Below are 15,679 nucleotides of genomic sequence, written 5' to 3'. Positions count from 1 at the left end.
GGACACTTGTGCTGACTCTTCCCCCCCCCACCCCCCACGGCTGCTTGCTTGCAGGGATCATCCATCAGATGAAGGGGGAGTACGAGAAGGCCCTGCAGCTGCACAAGGGGCACCTGTCCATCGCCCAGGAGCTGAACGATTACGCCGCCCAGGGGCGGGCCTACGGCAACATGGGCAACGCCTACAACGCCCTGGGCCTCTTTGACCAGGCCGTCAAGTACCACCGGCAGGAGCTGCAGATCTCAATGGAGGTGAACGACCGCGCCTCCCAGGCCTCCACCCACGGCAACCTGGCCGTGGCCTACCAGGCGCTGGGTGCTCACGACCGGGCCCTTCAGCACTACCAGAACCACCTCAACATTGCCCGGGAGCTGCGGGACATCCAGAGCGAGGCGCGGGCCCTGGGCAACCTGGGCAACTTCCACTGCTCTCGCGGGGAGTTTGCACAGGCTGCCCCCTATTACGAGCAGTACCTGCAGCTCTCCCCAGAGCTTCAGGACATGGAGGGTGAGGGCAAAGTGTGCCACAACCTGGGCTACGCCCACTACTGCCTGGGCAACTACGAGGAGGCAGTGAAGTACTACGAGCAGGATCTGGCCCTGGCCACAGACCTGCGCGACAAGCTGAGCCAGGCCAAAGCCTACTGCAACCTGGGCTTGGCCTTCAAGGCCCTGGCCAACTTCAGCAAGGCCGAGGAGTGCCAGAAGTACCTCCTGTCCCTGGCCCAGTCCCTCGGCAACACCCAGGCCAAGTTCCGGGCCCTGGGCAACCTGGGCGACATCTTTGTCTGCAAGAAGGACCTCGGTGGTGCCATCCGGTTCTATGAGCAGCAGCTGAGCCTGGCCCACCAGGCCGCGGACCGGAAGCTGGAGGCGAGCGCCTACGCGGCCCTGGGCTCCGCCTACCGACTGGTTCAGAAGTACGACAAGGCGGTGGGCTACCACACGCAAGAGCTGGAGGTGTACCAAGAGCTGGGCGAGGTGCCAGGGGAGTGCCGAGCCCACGGGCACCTGGCCGCCGTCTACATGGCCCTGGGCAAGTACACTGTGGCCTTCAAGTGCTATGAGGAGCAGCTGGAGCTGGCCCAGAAGCTGAAGGACCCCGGCGCCGAGGCCCAGGTCTACGGCAACATGGGCATCACCAAGATGAACGTGAGCTCCATGGAGGAGGCCATCGGCTACTTCGAGCAGCAGCTGGCCACACTGCAGCAGCTGAGTGGCGGCGAGGCCGTGCTGGACAGGGGCCGGGCCTTTGGCCACCTGGGCGACTGCTATGAGGCACTGGGCGACTTCGAGGAGGCCATCAAGTACTACGAGCAGTACCTCTCCGTGGCCCAGAGCCTGAACCGCATGCAGGACCAGGTGAAGGCTTACCGGGGCCTGGGCAGCGGGCACAGGTAAGGGATGCCCAGGAGGGGGGGAGGGGGGCACCCTCACTGGGCGACGCGTGGTGGAGGGTCTTCAGTGGCGCCTGGGGAAGATGGGCATTACAGGGCTGCAGCACCTTGTAGATTTCTGTGGGGAGGGGCACTGAGATGCCGGGAGAGGGCTGAACGGCAGAGCCCAGAGCCCAGAGCTGGTATATCTGTTTAGGCTCCCGCTGACCAGTGCAGCAAAAGGCTGAGAGCCCAGGGGCTGTGTGTGTCCGTTGTCTCCTGCAGGGCGATGGGGAGCTTGCAGCAAGCCCTGGTCTGCTTTGAGAAGAGGCTGGTGGTGGCCCACGAGCTGGGGGAAGCCTTTGACAAGGCCCAGGCCTACGGGGAGCTGGGCACGCTCCACAGCCAGCTGGGCAACTGTGAGCAGGCCGTCTCGTGCCTGGAGCGCCAGCTCAGCATCGCCCGAGAGATGAAGGACCAGGCCCTGGAAGGGAGCGCCGCTTGTGGCTTGGGCAGTGTCTACCAGCAGATGGGTGAGTACGACACGGCACTTCAGTACCACCAGCTGGATCTCCAGATCGCCGAGGAGACCAACAACCCGGCCTGCCAAGGACGGGCCTACGGCAACCTGGGCCTGACCTACGAGGCCCTGGGCACGTACGAGAGAGCCGTGGTGTACCAGGAGCAGCACCTCAGCATCGCTGCCCAGATAAACGACCTGGTGGCCAAAACTGCTTCCTACAGCAGCCTCGGTAGGACTCATCATGCCCTGCAGAATTACTCTCAGGCTGTCATGTACCTGCAGGAAGGTGAGTGGCCAAAGCAGCTGGGGGTGAGGGGAAGGGAGGAGTTGCATGGAGTGCAGTCCCACCAGAAAACGGGGCAGCCCTCCCTGGGTAAAGGGCGGCCAAGTCACCTGGCTCAGGGCGGGCTGAATGTTTGAACTGTGTGCTGGAGAGAGGGGGGAGGAGCCAGCTGAATTGTGTGGGCATCTGGAGACACCAGTGAGCATCCAGTGTGACGCAGCAACAAAAAAAAGCTAATATGATCTTGGGGTGCATCAACAGAGGCATAACATCCACATCGCAGGATGTCATAGTTCCGCTGTACACTGCATTGCACCTGGAGTATTGTGTGCAGTTCTGGAGGCCTCACTTCAAAAAAGATGTGGGCAGAATCGAGCGGGTGCAGAGGGGAGCGACAAGGATGATCAGGGGCCTGGAGACCCAGAAGCCCTACGAGGAAAGGCTGAGGGAGTTGGGAATGTTCAGTCTGGAGAAGAGGAGGTGGAAGGGGGACATGATCGCTCTCTTTAAGTATTTGAAGGGCTGTCACTCAGAGGAGGGCAGGGAGCTGTTCCTGTTGGCAACAGAGGATAGGACTCCCAATAATGGGTTTAAATTGCAGGGGTGGGGGGAAAGGTATTAAGAAAAGTTTTTTTACAGTGAGAATTGTTCAGCAGTGGAATCAGCTTCCCAGGGAGGTGTTGAACTCCCCCTCACTGATGGTCTTTAAGCAGAGGCTGGACAAACACTTGTCAGGGATGCTCTAGGCTGGTCCTGCACTGAGCAGGGGGTGGGACTTGATGTGGTCTGTATGGCCCCTTCCCACTCTATGATTCTGTGGCTTCCACAGGCGGGGTGGGGTGGGGTCTGGCAGAGGGGGGGTGCTGCTGATCCGGTCTCTCCTTCTTTGCCTTTGCAGGGCTGAGGCTGGCGGAGCAGCTGGGGCGCAGGGAGGATGAAGCCAAGATCCGGCACGGCCTTGGCCTCTCGCTTTGGGCCAGTGGGAACCTGGAGGAGGCCCAGCATCAGGTCTGAGGGGGTAGGAGAGGGGTGGGGGCTGCAGGATATGGAGGTGGGGGCTGCACGCTGGCACACACTGCGTAGGGCTGGCTCACCTGCCCTCATGATAGTGCAAGGGTCCTAGCTCCAGTGAGTCAGCTGCTCCCCGCAAAGCTAGACCAGGATCTCCCCAACTGACCCCCTCCCCTCCCCACAGCTCTACCGGGCCTCGGCGCTCTTTGAGACCATCCGGCACGAGGTGCAGCTCAGCACAGACTACAAGCTCTCGCTCTTTGACCTGCAGACGTCCTCCTACCAGGCCCTGCAGCGGGTGCTGGTCAGTTTGGGTAAGCAGAGGAGGCTCCCGGTATCCCTGGGTCATTCATTATTAACTGTTGGGGGGGTGCGCTTAGTGGGTCTTCCACCCCTCTGCCCCTCGGCATCTCAAGGCCTGGCTGGCAAGGGGGCTCCACCGAGTGGGTCAGGGCGTGGCTCCTAGGCTAGCTGCTGTTGCCCTGGGCACCCGCTTGGCTTTTGCTCTACTGGGGGGGGGGAAGGGCGCGTGGCTTCTCTCTCTCACACACACCCTTCTCTGAGGCAGAGCACCGCGGCTGGATTTCGTTCCCATCAGGCTGTGCCCAGAGCCTCTGCCTCGCGGGCCTAACACACAGGTGTGTCTGGCTTTAGGGCACCACGACGAGGCCCTGGCAGTGGCGGAACGAGGGCGCACGAGGGCCTTCGCCGACCTGCTGGTGGAACGTCAGATGGGGCCGCAGGAATCCGACCCCTACTCCCCTGTCACTGTGGATCAGGTCCTGGAGACCGTCAACAGCCAGCGGGGGCTGGTGCTGTACTACTCCTTGGCTGCAGGATACCTCTACAGCTGGCTGCTGGCACCCGGGGCAGGTAGGGCAAGGGGGCAGGGCAGAGGGGGCCTTGCCAAAGCCCTGCCCTCCCTCCTGCGTCCTCACATCCCCCCCCCTTTTGGCCGAGGGGGAAGGACAGGCCGTGAGAGGTGAAGGGGCATTCCTGGGAGCGCTCGTGGCTCAGGCGCGGCTCTGTCCTTCCCCTCAGGCACGGGCGTGCAAGTGGTACCTTTCTGGGCTGGGGACTTAATGGTGGGGAATGCAGGGTCTTCGGGTGACAGAGCAATTCTCACTCTCACGCAGCCGAGGAAGAACGCCATCAGTGGATGACATGTGGGGCCCTCCCAAAGCATTTTCACGCAAGCACTGAAGGGGGCCCCTAAGGACAAGCCTGTGGCCCTGTCCCCCATTTCTAGCTGGCCCCCAGAATCCCTTTGCTGCCAGAGTTTACTAGAGAGGAGGGCTGGGAGAAGATCTCTGTGCTCAGACAGGCTCCTCTTCAACTCCTAGTAATGCCAGGGCATCCTCACAGGACACAGCTGAATTATGGCAACTCTTCAGCACCACACAGTGGAAGACACCGGGGTGGGGGCTGGGGGCTGTGATTCTCCCCTCCCCTCAAGGGGTACAACAACGGCAGAGGATCCCAAGGGTTTTTGTCTATTTGAATCAGTGGTTCCCAACCTTTTTTTGACCAGGGACCACTAGGACTTTTTTGTTCAGTGCAGGGACCCCAAGGTTCAAAATAATAATTCAGAGAATTTGAAAATAAACTTTAATCATAACTGTTAGTTAAACATTAAACTTAGAATAATATTTGAATATGTTTTTTTATAATAGAGAACTTTTAATTGACCTTAATTTAGTTCTCGCGGACCCCTGGGGGTCCGTGGACCCCTGGTTGGGAACCAGTGATTTGAATGAAGATGGCGGGAGAGCTCTCGGGTCAACTTGGAAGCCACCAACACTAGGGAGAGGCGGCTTCTTTGTGCTGTGATTTGCCTGATCCCCAACTGAGATGTTTATTTTAGAGGAGGAAGAAGAAGAGTTGATTTTTATATGCCGACTTTCTCTACCACTTAAGGGAGAATCAAACCAGCTTACAATCGCCTTCCCCTCCCCACAACAGACATTCTGTGAGGTAGGCGGGACTGAGAGAGCTCTAAGAGAGCTGTGACTAGCCCAAGGTCACCCAGCTGGCTTCGTGTGGAGGAGCAGGGAAACAAACCTGGATCACCAGATTAGAGTCCACTGCTCCAAATCACCACTCTTAACCACTACACCATGCTTCCCCAGGGGGGCTCTGGAACATGACAAGGCAAACCGGCTTTATCTAAAGTTTGAAATGGGAGGCATGGCTGGGAGCAACGGAGGAAGAGCATTTTCCACTGCTGCCATGTCTGGGGAAGTCACAGTTGTTTTCCGTGCGCTTTCCCCTCTGACCCCCAACTCTCTGCTCCAGGTCAGGCCCATTGGTATAATCAAACGTTTTTGTGCCGGGGCTTGTGGGAATCTTCTGTTGTGTCCTCTTGCAGTGTGGAGAGATGCCTGTAGCGCTGTGGGGCGTTCAGAGGGCTTTGGCTCCCCATTCAGCCCCCGGCTCACAGCCTGTGGCTGTCTTCGGCCGCATCTTGGGAGGTGGTGTCGCCAGCTGCATGGACAGCTTGGAGCAGGAAGGGGGCCAGGTGCATGGCCCCCACTTTCCCCCCGCTCTGGTGTCTTCCCTGCATGGTGTTGGGTCTACCGCTGTCTTCCCTGGTCCTGTTTGTGGGCTGGTTCCTTTCACAGCATTGTGACCTTTTCCCTCCCCTGCCAAACCAGTTTGAGGGGCAAGGCTGCTTCTTCAGGGTGTTGACCTTCCGACATTGCTGGTCTGGGTGCCGCCTTTTCTACTGGCCGGGCTTCTGAGCCTTGAGCTGCAGCCGAGTGACCCACAGAGAGTAAATGGCGGAACCTTTCCTCATGAGTACTGTGAGCTGTCCTACTGGCACAGGAGCGGAGCCGGTAGCCGAGGGGGTGGCGCGCTCCGGGCGACCTCGCAGGGTGGTTGCTGCAGCTTTGTGCCATTCTCCTCTGTGCTCTCAGGGATCCTGAAATTCCACTCGTGCTGCCTGAGCGACGGCCCAGCAGAGGACTCTGCGGACTTCCCAGAGTGCAGTGTGAGCCTGCAGGCCGCCACCTGCTCCACCCTTGAGCAGCTCAGCGCCAGTGTGCGAGAGGCGCTGGGAGTCGACTCCTACTACATGCGGTGAGCGTGTGTGTCTCTGTGGGGGGCTTTCCCCTTTTCTTGACCCACATTTCTGACCAGCAGCCAGGGTCTCCCACCACCAGAGTGGGCCATTTCCTCTGGGTGGAGCGTGTGCAAACTCAGAGCCAAGCCTGAGAGGTGACAGATGCCCAGAATAATCCCTGCCATCCCCACCAGCTCAGGCAACGTTCGGGGCAAGACACGTGCCCAGCTGTTCTGCGGCGAGGGCACTAACAGGTCTCAGCCGAGGCAGCGTTTGGGCCCGTGAGAACTTGAGCCCAGATTCTCCAGCCAAGGTTGCTCATTGGCATGGCAGGCGGTCCATCCGGGATGCCGGCCTGCTTGGAGTTTTGTTGGTAGCGGAGGAGGTTGATGAGGAAAGCGTGGCTGGGCCGCAGTGATCCATGATGTGATCACAGCCAGATTAGATCACTGTAATGCACTCTGTGTGGGGCCTGCCTTTGAAGACTATGCAGAAGCTTCAGTTAGTAGAAGAAGTGGGTTGTTGAGAACTCAGAATGGGGGCCAGAAGAGTTGTGCATTATTGCCACCTGGAGCTGCTGGGAGGAAAGGTGGTGTCAAAGTGTGTGAGGGGGGGCAGGGAACAGGCTTCACTGAGACATCTTATTTGTGAGTGTTTTCTGGCTCAGTGGAGGGGGCAGTGAGGACTCCTGCACCCCCCTGCCAGATTCCCTCCTTGCCATCTTGGGCGTGGGGGTAGAGAGGGCTTCTTTCCCCCCTGTCACCACCAGTGAGCCTTGCTGAGGCTCCCCCCCATCACCTGACACAGGAGGATGAGGTAGGAACATTTAAATCCCCCAATGTAATTTTAAAAAAAGATTTCTTATTTTTCTACAAACTGGGGTGGGGGGTTCCCCCAAGTTTGTAGGAATATCTGTTTACTGTCAGTGTGGCCCTGAGCCACAGATTTAGATACCTGTAGATGCGGCCACACTTCACGATTAGATACACTTGTCCCCCAAAGAACTTGGGGTAACATATGTGGTCTCTCTCTCTCTCTCTCTGTCTCTCTTTTCCCAGTTTTTGTCCTCTTGTGAACTAGAAGGCTGAGATTGACTGGCCCCAAGTCCCTCTGTTTAAGGCCAGGTGTCCCCAGGGCCAACCCATCTCCATAACTTCTTTGCTTGCTCGTGCCCCCTTGCACACACACCTGTACTTGCTCTCCAGTGGCAACATCTGGTGATATCTTGGCCCTTCTCTCTCCCCCAGAGGTTGCACCAGCAGTGAGACCGAGAGTGAGGCAGGAGACATCATGGATCAGCAGTATGAGGAGATGAACAACAAGCTGAATTCTGTGACGGACCCCACCGGCTTCCTGAGGATGGTTAGCAGGAACAATCTGTTCAACAGGTACATCTAGGCTGCCCACTAGAAGAGAGGGGTGCGGGTGGCAGAACAGAGGCCCCGGAGCTTGGCTCTGAGGTCAGCCAGAACCTTTGTTCCTCAGGAATCATAGAATCATAGAGTTGGAAGGGACCTCCAAGGTCATCCAGTCCAACCCCTTGCACAATGCAGGAAACTCACAACTACCTTCCCCCACACCCCCAGTGACCCCTGCTCCATGCTCAGAAGAAACCTTCAGGATCGCTGGCCAAACTGGCCTGGAGGAAAATTGCTTCCTGACTCCAAAGTGACAATCAGCATTACCTTGGGCATGTAAGAAAGGGCCACAAGAGCCAAGCACCGACACAACCCTTCCTACCCCATCTCATGATCTGCCTAAGTTCACAGAATCAGCATTGCTGTCAGATGGCCATCTAGCCTCTGCTTAAAAACCTCCAAAGAAGGAGAGCCCACCACCTCCCGAAGAAGCCTGTTCCACTGAGGAACTGCTCTAACTGTCAGAAAGTTCTTCCTTACGTTTAGCCATTGAAATTCATTTTATTAGTTTTAGTCCAATTTTTCAGCCTATAAAGATCATCCTGTATCCTGGCTCTTTGCTACCCCTCCCAATTTAGTATCATCTGCAAATTTTATAAGCATCCCCTCTATTCCGTCATGCAAATAATTTATAAAGATGTTGAACAGCAAAGGGCCCAGGACTGATCCCTGAGGAACTCCACTAGTCACTCCTCTCCAAGAGGATGAGGAACCATTAACTAGCACTCTTTGGGTGTGATCTGTCAACCAGTTACAGATCCACCTAATAGTAATAGGATCTAATCCACATTTTACCAACTTTTCAACAAAAATATTATGTGGAACCTTATAAATTAAGATAAAGTATACCAGGGCAGCCAACGCCGGTTCAGTCCCATAACCGGGCCTGAAACCAGATTGGAGCGGATCCAAACAAAGTTGAGCTTTATGAAAACGAGGTGCAAACTGAAAGAAGTCCCCCTCCCCTGTCCCCTGTTAGCTCTGTTCCATGAAAGGATGTGTGTATTTTGGAGAGTTCTTTTGTCTGGTGCAGAAGACGGGGCTGGAGGCTGTCCACTGCCGGACCCTCCCCAGCCTCGGTCCGGGGTCTGCCGACACCCCTCAAGGGCTGCCTCGGAAGCTCTCACCCACGCACACCCCCAAACAGCCTTGCCGCTCGCATTCAGCTTGCCAGTAGCAGCATTACTTCTTTTGCAGTCCTGCTGGAAGAAGCGCCTCACTCCTTTGGAAAGAGGACATCTCCTTCTTCAGAAGAGGGCCCCGTTTTACCACTGGGGAAAAATTCTGGGGTGGGGTGGGGTGGGGGTGCAGGTGAAGAAAGCGGTGGCCGGAGGACCCCTTGAGCCCGCAGGAGTCCGTGAGAGGGAATCACGCCAGGACAGCAGGAGGGTGGAGGCTGCTGCCACCTACTGGGAGCTGCCTGGAATTGCAGCCTCCCCCTCCCTCTCCGGCATTAAACACCGTCCCCATATCCCACCAGACCTGGGAACGGGGTCCTTCGTCCATATTTTGGAAGCAGCTGGTGGGTGCAGGAGCGGACCTGAGAGCAGCATCTTCACTCCTTTGTGTCACCTGGAGAGAGCAGAAAGTCTTCAGTGCCTGCAACGGGCAGAATCCCTTCCTCCTCCTCCCAGCTCTCCTGGATGAGAGCCTGCCCTGGCCAGAAATGCAGCAGGAGAGGCCCCTGGGGGAGGGGGGGGCTGGGGGGGTAAAGGGTGGAACCTCACCTCGGGCTGTCTGGGAGAGGGTGGGCTATGGAAAAAGGAGGGAGAGGCCCAAGGATTGGGGTGGGGGAGGGCAGCAAAGAGGGCAAAGCAAGAAGAGGGGGATAAGCTGCCTCACAACCTCCCCTGCATGAGGGAAAGGCTGGGTGGTGAGAGAAGCCTTCTCCCAGTGGGGCTTTCCTCCCCGGAAATGCTGGCTGGGATGCCCCCAGGTGAGTCCTGGTTCCTGAAGGCAACATCTATTCGTTTATTCATTTACTTCATTTATAGCCCCCCTTTTTCACTGAGTCTCAAGGCAGATTACAAAATACAGAAAACAATTCAATCAGACAGCACCAAACATCCAAAAAACACCGCAACAGGATCAAGTTTACAGAATTGGAAAACAATGCAAACGGAAAACTGTCTTTAAGGCCTGTCCTGCCATAAACAATGCAGAGAATGGGTTGCAAAGGAAGAAGACAATGCAGTAAAAGCAAGGTGATAACATGGACGGCAGAGTGTCCTCCTGAGCAGTTTCATTCTACTACAGTTCTTTAATCCCTTTGTAAAAATGCCCCCCTGAACATTTCTGTTTTGCACTTTCTGCTAAATGAATAAAAGCGTGGGGGCCTTCCTGACCTCCTCGGGTAGCCAGGGTCCACTGCAGAAAAGGCATGTTGTCAGTAAGATAAGCAAAGATGCCACAGCAGGAAAGGCAGCCTGGCTGGTATGCGGGCTCGGTGTTTTTTATGCTGGGCGTTAATTACTACTACTATGTTTGGTTTTTGTTATTTTTATTCTGTGAGCCGTCTCAGGCAGGTTCCTGGAGAGGCGGCATAAACATTGTCTAAATAAATAGGGACCCTCCCCCACAAAAGTGGAAAGCAGTCCAGTCCAGTGTTCTCCAGGACCTCTGCTCTCCCTGTTCGCATCACCTCTGTTGTCCCCTCTGTTCCCGGCGTCTCCAGCTCAAAAAGGACCGGGCTGTAGGTGATGTAAAAGACCTCCGCCTGGGACCCTGGAGAGCCGCTGCCAGTCTGAGTAGATAGTGCTGCCTGAGGGTCTGATTCAGCAGGAGGCAGCTTCATGTGACTGACGCCACCGGCACGGTCTCTGTCCCGTAGCCTGGCCTGAAGCTGGACTGAAAGGTGTCCAGAGCAGATGAGTCAACCAGTGGGACCTGCCATTGCTCGGCACCCGCTCTCTTTTATCATCTTGCCCAGAAAGGGCAGGTCAGAAACCACACAACAGTCGGCCACCTCGTTCTTCCCGAGGGCTGTTTGTGAAAATAGTGGCAGGATGACCAAGGAAAGGGGCCCCAAGCCAGTGATTGGTTTATTATGGACACCAGGGACTCATTAATGTGATCCCTGCCTGCATGATTTCAGTAATCAGGACAGGCAAGGATCCCAGGTACAAAGGGTGGCTGCCCAGGATCCCTTCAGCATCCACCAAATCAAGGGCGGATCAAGATGCTCCATAAACAGACCAGGCAGAGTGTCGGGGCATTTCTAGTGTTGCAGCGGTGGTATAACCAGGATCCACATCAGAATGCATGGGGAAGACGTTCTCCTTAAAAATCTTTGCCAAACTATCTCAACTAAACGTTAGTCCTTGAGAGCTTAAAAGCTCAGAATTTGGGGTCAGTGAGTGGCGAGCAAATGTAGACAGCTGAGCTGGGTGTGAACCGCAGACACACCGCAGAGCAGGTGGGGCACATAGGGAGAGAAGGGGGGATGCTTGGGGCAATGTGGCGAGGCAGCTGGAGTGACCACGGATGCTGCTGGGCCAACAGGAATTCCTCCAGACCTGCACGGAAACCCGCTGCCTCTCCCCCCGCCCCAATCATGGGGAGGCCCTCGGGTGGTGGTGGGCCTTCTGACTGGCACCTGCAAGGGTTGTGTTGCCTTGAACTTCCCTTGAAATCAACTTGGACTCACTTCAGCTTGTATTGGGTCAGAGGGCCCAGCTGACTGTTTTGCACAACAGGGCTCCTTCAGCTCATCCGGTTTTTAACCTGAACCCATGAAATCTGCCCAGATTCTGGGTAGACCCTCCTGGGGTGGGGGGGGGAAGAGATCTGGAGCCCTGCAGCCCCCACAGACTAGATATTGCTGTGGGTGATCCGATCCCTCATCTGTGGGGATCCCAAGGGGAGCAGCTGGCTGCACCATGGGCAGGGGCGGGAAAGAGCACGCTCACTGTGCTGAGCAGGGAGGGAACGGGGGGGGGTGTGTGGATTCTCCCGGGCTCCAAGACGGGGGGGGGGAGAGCCGGCCTTGGCTCCCTGCAGCAGCGTGCCTGCCTGCCCCCCCCCAAGTGCCCACCTTGTCTCCACAGGAGCTGCCAGAGCATGAGCAGCCTCTTCAGCAGCCCGGCTTCCCCGACCAAGGAGGCTGCTTCTTCACTGCCCCGGCGGCCGAGCTCCCTCAGCAAGTCCCCGCTGCGTGCCCTCTACGACCTGCTGATTGGGCCCATGGAAGGGGTGAGTCCTGAGTTCTCCCTCTCTTGCCCATCTTGGGCCGTGCGCCACTGCCTGTGGGCTCCCCCCGCGGCACAGCTCGCCCCCCCCAGGGAGGAGCAGGGGTCCCACTTGCACCCAAGGGGAGGTACGGCATGGGGCTCACGGGGCTGCGGTGAAGCCTGCGGCTGCCCTCACCTCTGCTCAGAAGGTTACCTCTCTCCCCCCCCCCCTTGGTATACTGTGCCTGGCTGTGGCTCTTTTAAGGGATGCTGGTTGGTGTTCCTTCTTTTAAAGATGCTCCAGAATGAAGTTAGACAGCCGGAGCTCCTCCAGGACACAAACAGTTGTCCCCATCTCTAGGCAGGCTCTGTAATCATTTGAACAGGTGCCCTTGTTAGCAAGATAAAGCTCCCAGAAGGAAAAATAACAGGTGAAAACAGAAAAGATTTTTGTTGTACAGAAATTAAGGAATATTATTTTGACAACAGCAGCCTCTTTCTGTTGAGAGAGCCCCTTGCTGCCGGCACATTGAGATAAGAAGTTAATCTTAATGACGCTGAAGATGCTGAACTCTGTAATGCTGTATTATCATCAAACACACTACAGTGTATTAATTGTTGCTAAAATTGTTCACATTTAAATGTATTCTTGAATATCTGATGTATAGGTCTGTAGAATAAATAGGAGTTGCCCTTATCTGGATGGCCGAGACTGGCCCGATCTCCTTGGATTTCAGAAGCTCAGCAGGGGCCGGCCCTGGTTTGGACTGGGATGGGGGAACCACCAAGGAAGCCCAGGGCCACTACGCAGAGGCAGGCAGCGGCAACCCCCCACTGGACGTCTCTGGCCTTGAAGACCCCTTGAGAGGGCCGCCATAAGTCAGCTGTAACTTGACAGCGCTTTCCACGGCCCCTCTAAATAGGGGATTATCCCAATGCAGTAGACTGTGTTGCTTACGAATCTTGCTACACATTCTAAGATATTGTTTTAGAAAGCATTTTACTCATTTCAAAAGGAAGCGTTCTCATAGGTGTTCTTTTTTCAGTGCTTCCATGTTGCGAAAACAAGGGAGACCCTTCTGGGAGCAAAAGGAAGTTCTTTTTTCTTGAGACACACATCCCTCACACCCCCGTAGCAGCAGAGCTCTGGGCACTGGCCTGGAAGAGAGGCTGGTCACACAAGGAAGGCCCATGAGGGTCTCCACCAGGGGAACCAGGGAGGAGAGGTCGGGTTCCCCCCAAGGTTCAGGAGTGGGAGTGCCCCAGATTCCAGCCGGGGCCTGGGCTGGCCTCTGCCCCCATTGTGGGCTGCAGGGAGTTGGAACTGGTGGGCAGGGAGGTCCGGCGGGCAGGGGCAGAAAGCCCTCCACAGGGCTGTGTGCCCACAACATGGCTTCCCCTCCCCTGCCAGCACCCACACAGGCCCATCTCCTCTGGTTGGGATGCCTCTGCACTAGCCAAATTGCACGTTTCAGGGAGAGCTGAGAAAGAGGGACGGCCAGAGTCCCAGTCAGGGCGGAGTGAGTGGACGAAGGCCCTCCTGGGATGAGTTTCTGAGAAGGCCCCATCGGGAGTCTGCAGCTCTCGAGGAGGCGTCTTTGGGCTGCTGATTGGGGGCGGCCGGGGGGGGGGGTGTCGCTCCGCTGGAAGTCCTTCCTCTCAAAGGGTCCGTCGTCCGCATCCTCTGGGGCCACCACACACACCCCGCCCACACGGCGCCTCTCTCTTCCAGGGCCTGATGCATTCCAGTGGGCCCGTGGGCCGCCACCGGCAGCTCATCCTGGTGCTGGAGGGGGAGCTGTACCTGATCCCCTTCGCCCTCCTCAAGGGCAGCTCCTCCAACGAGTATCTCTACGAGCGCTTCAGCCTCCTCGCCGTGCCCTCTGCCCAGGCCCTCAGCCCCCACGCCAAGGTAAGGCGCTCCGTGCCAGGGGCAAGCCATGGGCTCCGGGGGGGCGGCTACCTGGACCTCCCTAGCCCGTGTGCTGGAGGGAACTCCTGGCTGGTCCCCCACCCACCCAAAACCCCACAAATTGCTTGCCGGCGTGCCCTTCGCTGGGTCAAGGCAGCGCAGCTGGAACTCTGGGGTGGAGCCGTGTGTGTGTGTGTGCGGGGGGGGGGGTGTCCCAATTTTGCTGGGTCTGCCTTGCACAGGTCACTGCAGGGGGTCGTTTCAGAGAGCAGCCATGGTGGTCTGCAGGAGAAGAGCCCAATTCGAGTCCCGTCGCACCTCAGAGACCAGCAAGGTGTCTGGCATATCGGCTTCTGTGAGTCAAAAGTGTCTCTGTCAGACCAGTAACAGACAAAGGGAGCACTCTGACTCTGAGCTGCGACTGGACTGGAACCTCCCCCCCCCCTCCCCTGCAGGGGCGAGTGATGTTGTCTCCCCTCCACAAACACACACACCCTCCCAGAAGACGTCGAGGCCGGGCAGAGCCACAAGAGAGAGCCCCACCCGTCTGGCTAGTGACGCTTGCAGCGGGCCTTGAGCAGGAGCCACCGGGGAGGGGGCACTCAAGTCAGACCCCCAGATCAGCGGGCCCCGCGGTGTCTTCTCTGACTGGGAGCCGCTCTCCGGGGCTCTTGGGCAGAGGAAGGTCCTTCCCCACACCTGCCGCCTGAGACCCCCTTTGTCAAGCAGAGGCGCCCGGGGCTGAGCCAGGGAGGGGCCTTGTGCGTGCCCTGCAGGGGCACCAGAGCCAGGCCTGACCCGCGCCTGAAACTGCCCGCAAGAGCAGTGAGGATTAAAGCACGTGCCTTGGGAAGGGGGTCGGCATTGGCCACGGTTTTCCCTCCACCCCCTCGTGGGCTGTCTCCTCCCAGAGGAGGCGAGCAGGACAGTGATGCGGTTTTCTCTTATAGAGCCAGTCGAAGAAGAACGCGGCGGTCTACAGCGGCTCTCCCTCCATGGCTGCCGTCATCGGCAATCCCAAGCTGCCCTCCTCTGTGATGGACCGGTGGCTGTGGGGGCCAATGCCCTCGGCTGAGGAGGAGGCCTACGCTGTGTCGGAGCTGCTGGGCTGCCAGCCGCTGGTGGGCAGCCTAGCCACCAAGGAGCGGGTGATGAGTGCGCTGGCCCAGGCCGAGTGCGTGCATTTTGTCACCCACGTCTCCTGGAAGCTGGCTGCCTTGGTCCTGACGCCCAACGCGGAGAGTATCGCTGCCGGCAGCAAAGGCTGCTTTGGGAACTCCTACACCATCCCTGAGTCCCTGCGTGTGCAGGATGACGCCAGTGACGCAGAGAGCATCTCGGATTGCCCGCCCTTGCAAGAGTTCCTGCTCACCGCGGCCGACATTCTGGACCTGCGGCTGCCTGTCAAGCTGGTGGTCCTGGGCTCCTACCAGGAGTCCAACAGCAAGGTCACCGCCGACGGGGTGATCGGGCTGACGCGAGCCTTCCTGGCAGCTGGGGCACAGTGTGTCCTGGTCTCTCTGTGGCCGGTCCCGGTGGCCGCCTCCAAGACGTTTGTGCACACTTTCTACTTGGCCCTGCTGAACGGGCTGAAGGCCAGCGTTGCCCTGGGCGAGGCCATGAAGGCCGTGCAGGCGAGCCAGCAGTTCTCCCACCCTTCCAACTGGGCAGGTCAGGAATCAAGAGCTGCTCGGGGAGGGGGGGACAGGGCACTGCACGCCAGAGCAGCAGGGCCAACCTTGGCCCATCTGGGGGGCTCAGGGAGAGCAGGATCCCTTCTTTGCAGTTCACACTCCTGGGGCAGGGAATCTCAAAGAACACGTGGCATATGATGTTCCTTGGCCCATGGGGAGAGGTCGGGACACATCCCTGTTTCCTGGAGAGCAGAGTGGGTTGCTGTTCGGGGGGGCGCTAATGGCTTGCT

At 57.8% G+C, this 15,679-nt stretch overlaps 1 protein-coding gene across 1 annotated transcript in view; it reads left to right on the top strand.

The window, feature by feature from the left end:
* TTC28 (tetratricopeptide repeat domain 28) overlaps nucleotides 1-15,679 on the top strand; it is a 114,353-nt gene that overhangs the window by 92,796 nt on the left and 5,878 nt on the right. The window contains exons 9-18 of the mRNA XM_056859126.1: nucleotides 55-1,396; nucleotides 1,661-2,184; nucleotides 3,080-3,189; nucleotides 3,377-3,506; nucleotides 3,847-4,065; nucleotides 6,111-6,273; nucleotides 7,504-7,644; nucleotides 11,721-11,865; nucleotides 13,576-13,755; nucleotides 14,706-15,426. Coding sequence (XP_056715104.1) covers nucleotides 55-1,396; nucleotides 1,661-2,184; nucleotides 3,080-3,189; nucleotides 3,377-3,506; nucleotides 3,847-4,065; nucleotides 6,111-6,273; nucleotides 7,504-7,644; nucleotides 11,721-11,865; nucleotides 13,576-13,755; nucleotides 14,706-15,426 — 3,675 coding nt within the window. The remainder of the gene's footprint in view (nucleotides 1-54; nucleotides 1,397-1,660; nucleotides 2,185-3,079; nucleotides 3,190-3,376; nucleotides 3,507-3,846; nucleotides 4,066-6,110; nucleotides 6,274-7,503; nucleotides 7,645-11,720; nucleotides 11,866-13,575; nucleotides 13,756-14,705; nucleotides 15,427-15,679) is intronic.

The sequence above is a fragment of the Euleptes europaea genome, chromosome 13 (genome assembly GCF_029931775.1).
Source record: "Euleptes europaea isolate rEulEur1 chromosome 13, rEulEur1.hap1, whole genome shotgun sequence".
NCBI lineage: Eukaryota > Metazoa > Chordata > Lepidosauria > Squamata > Sphaerodactylidae > Euleptes > Euleptes europaea.
This window is presented reverse-complemented; position numbering and strand designations above follow the sequence as displayed.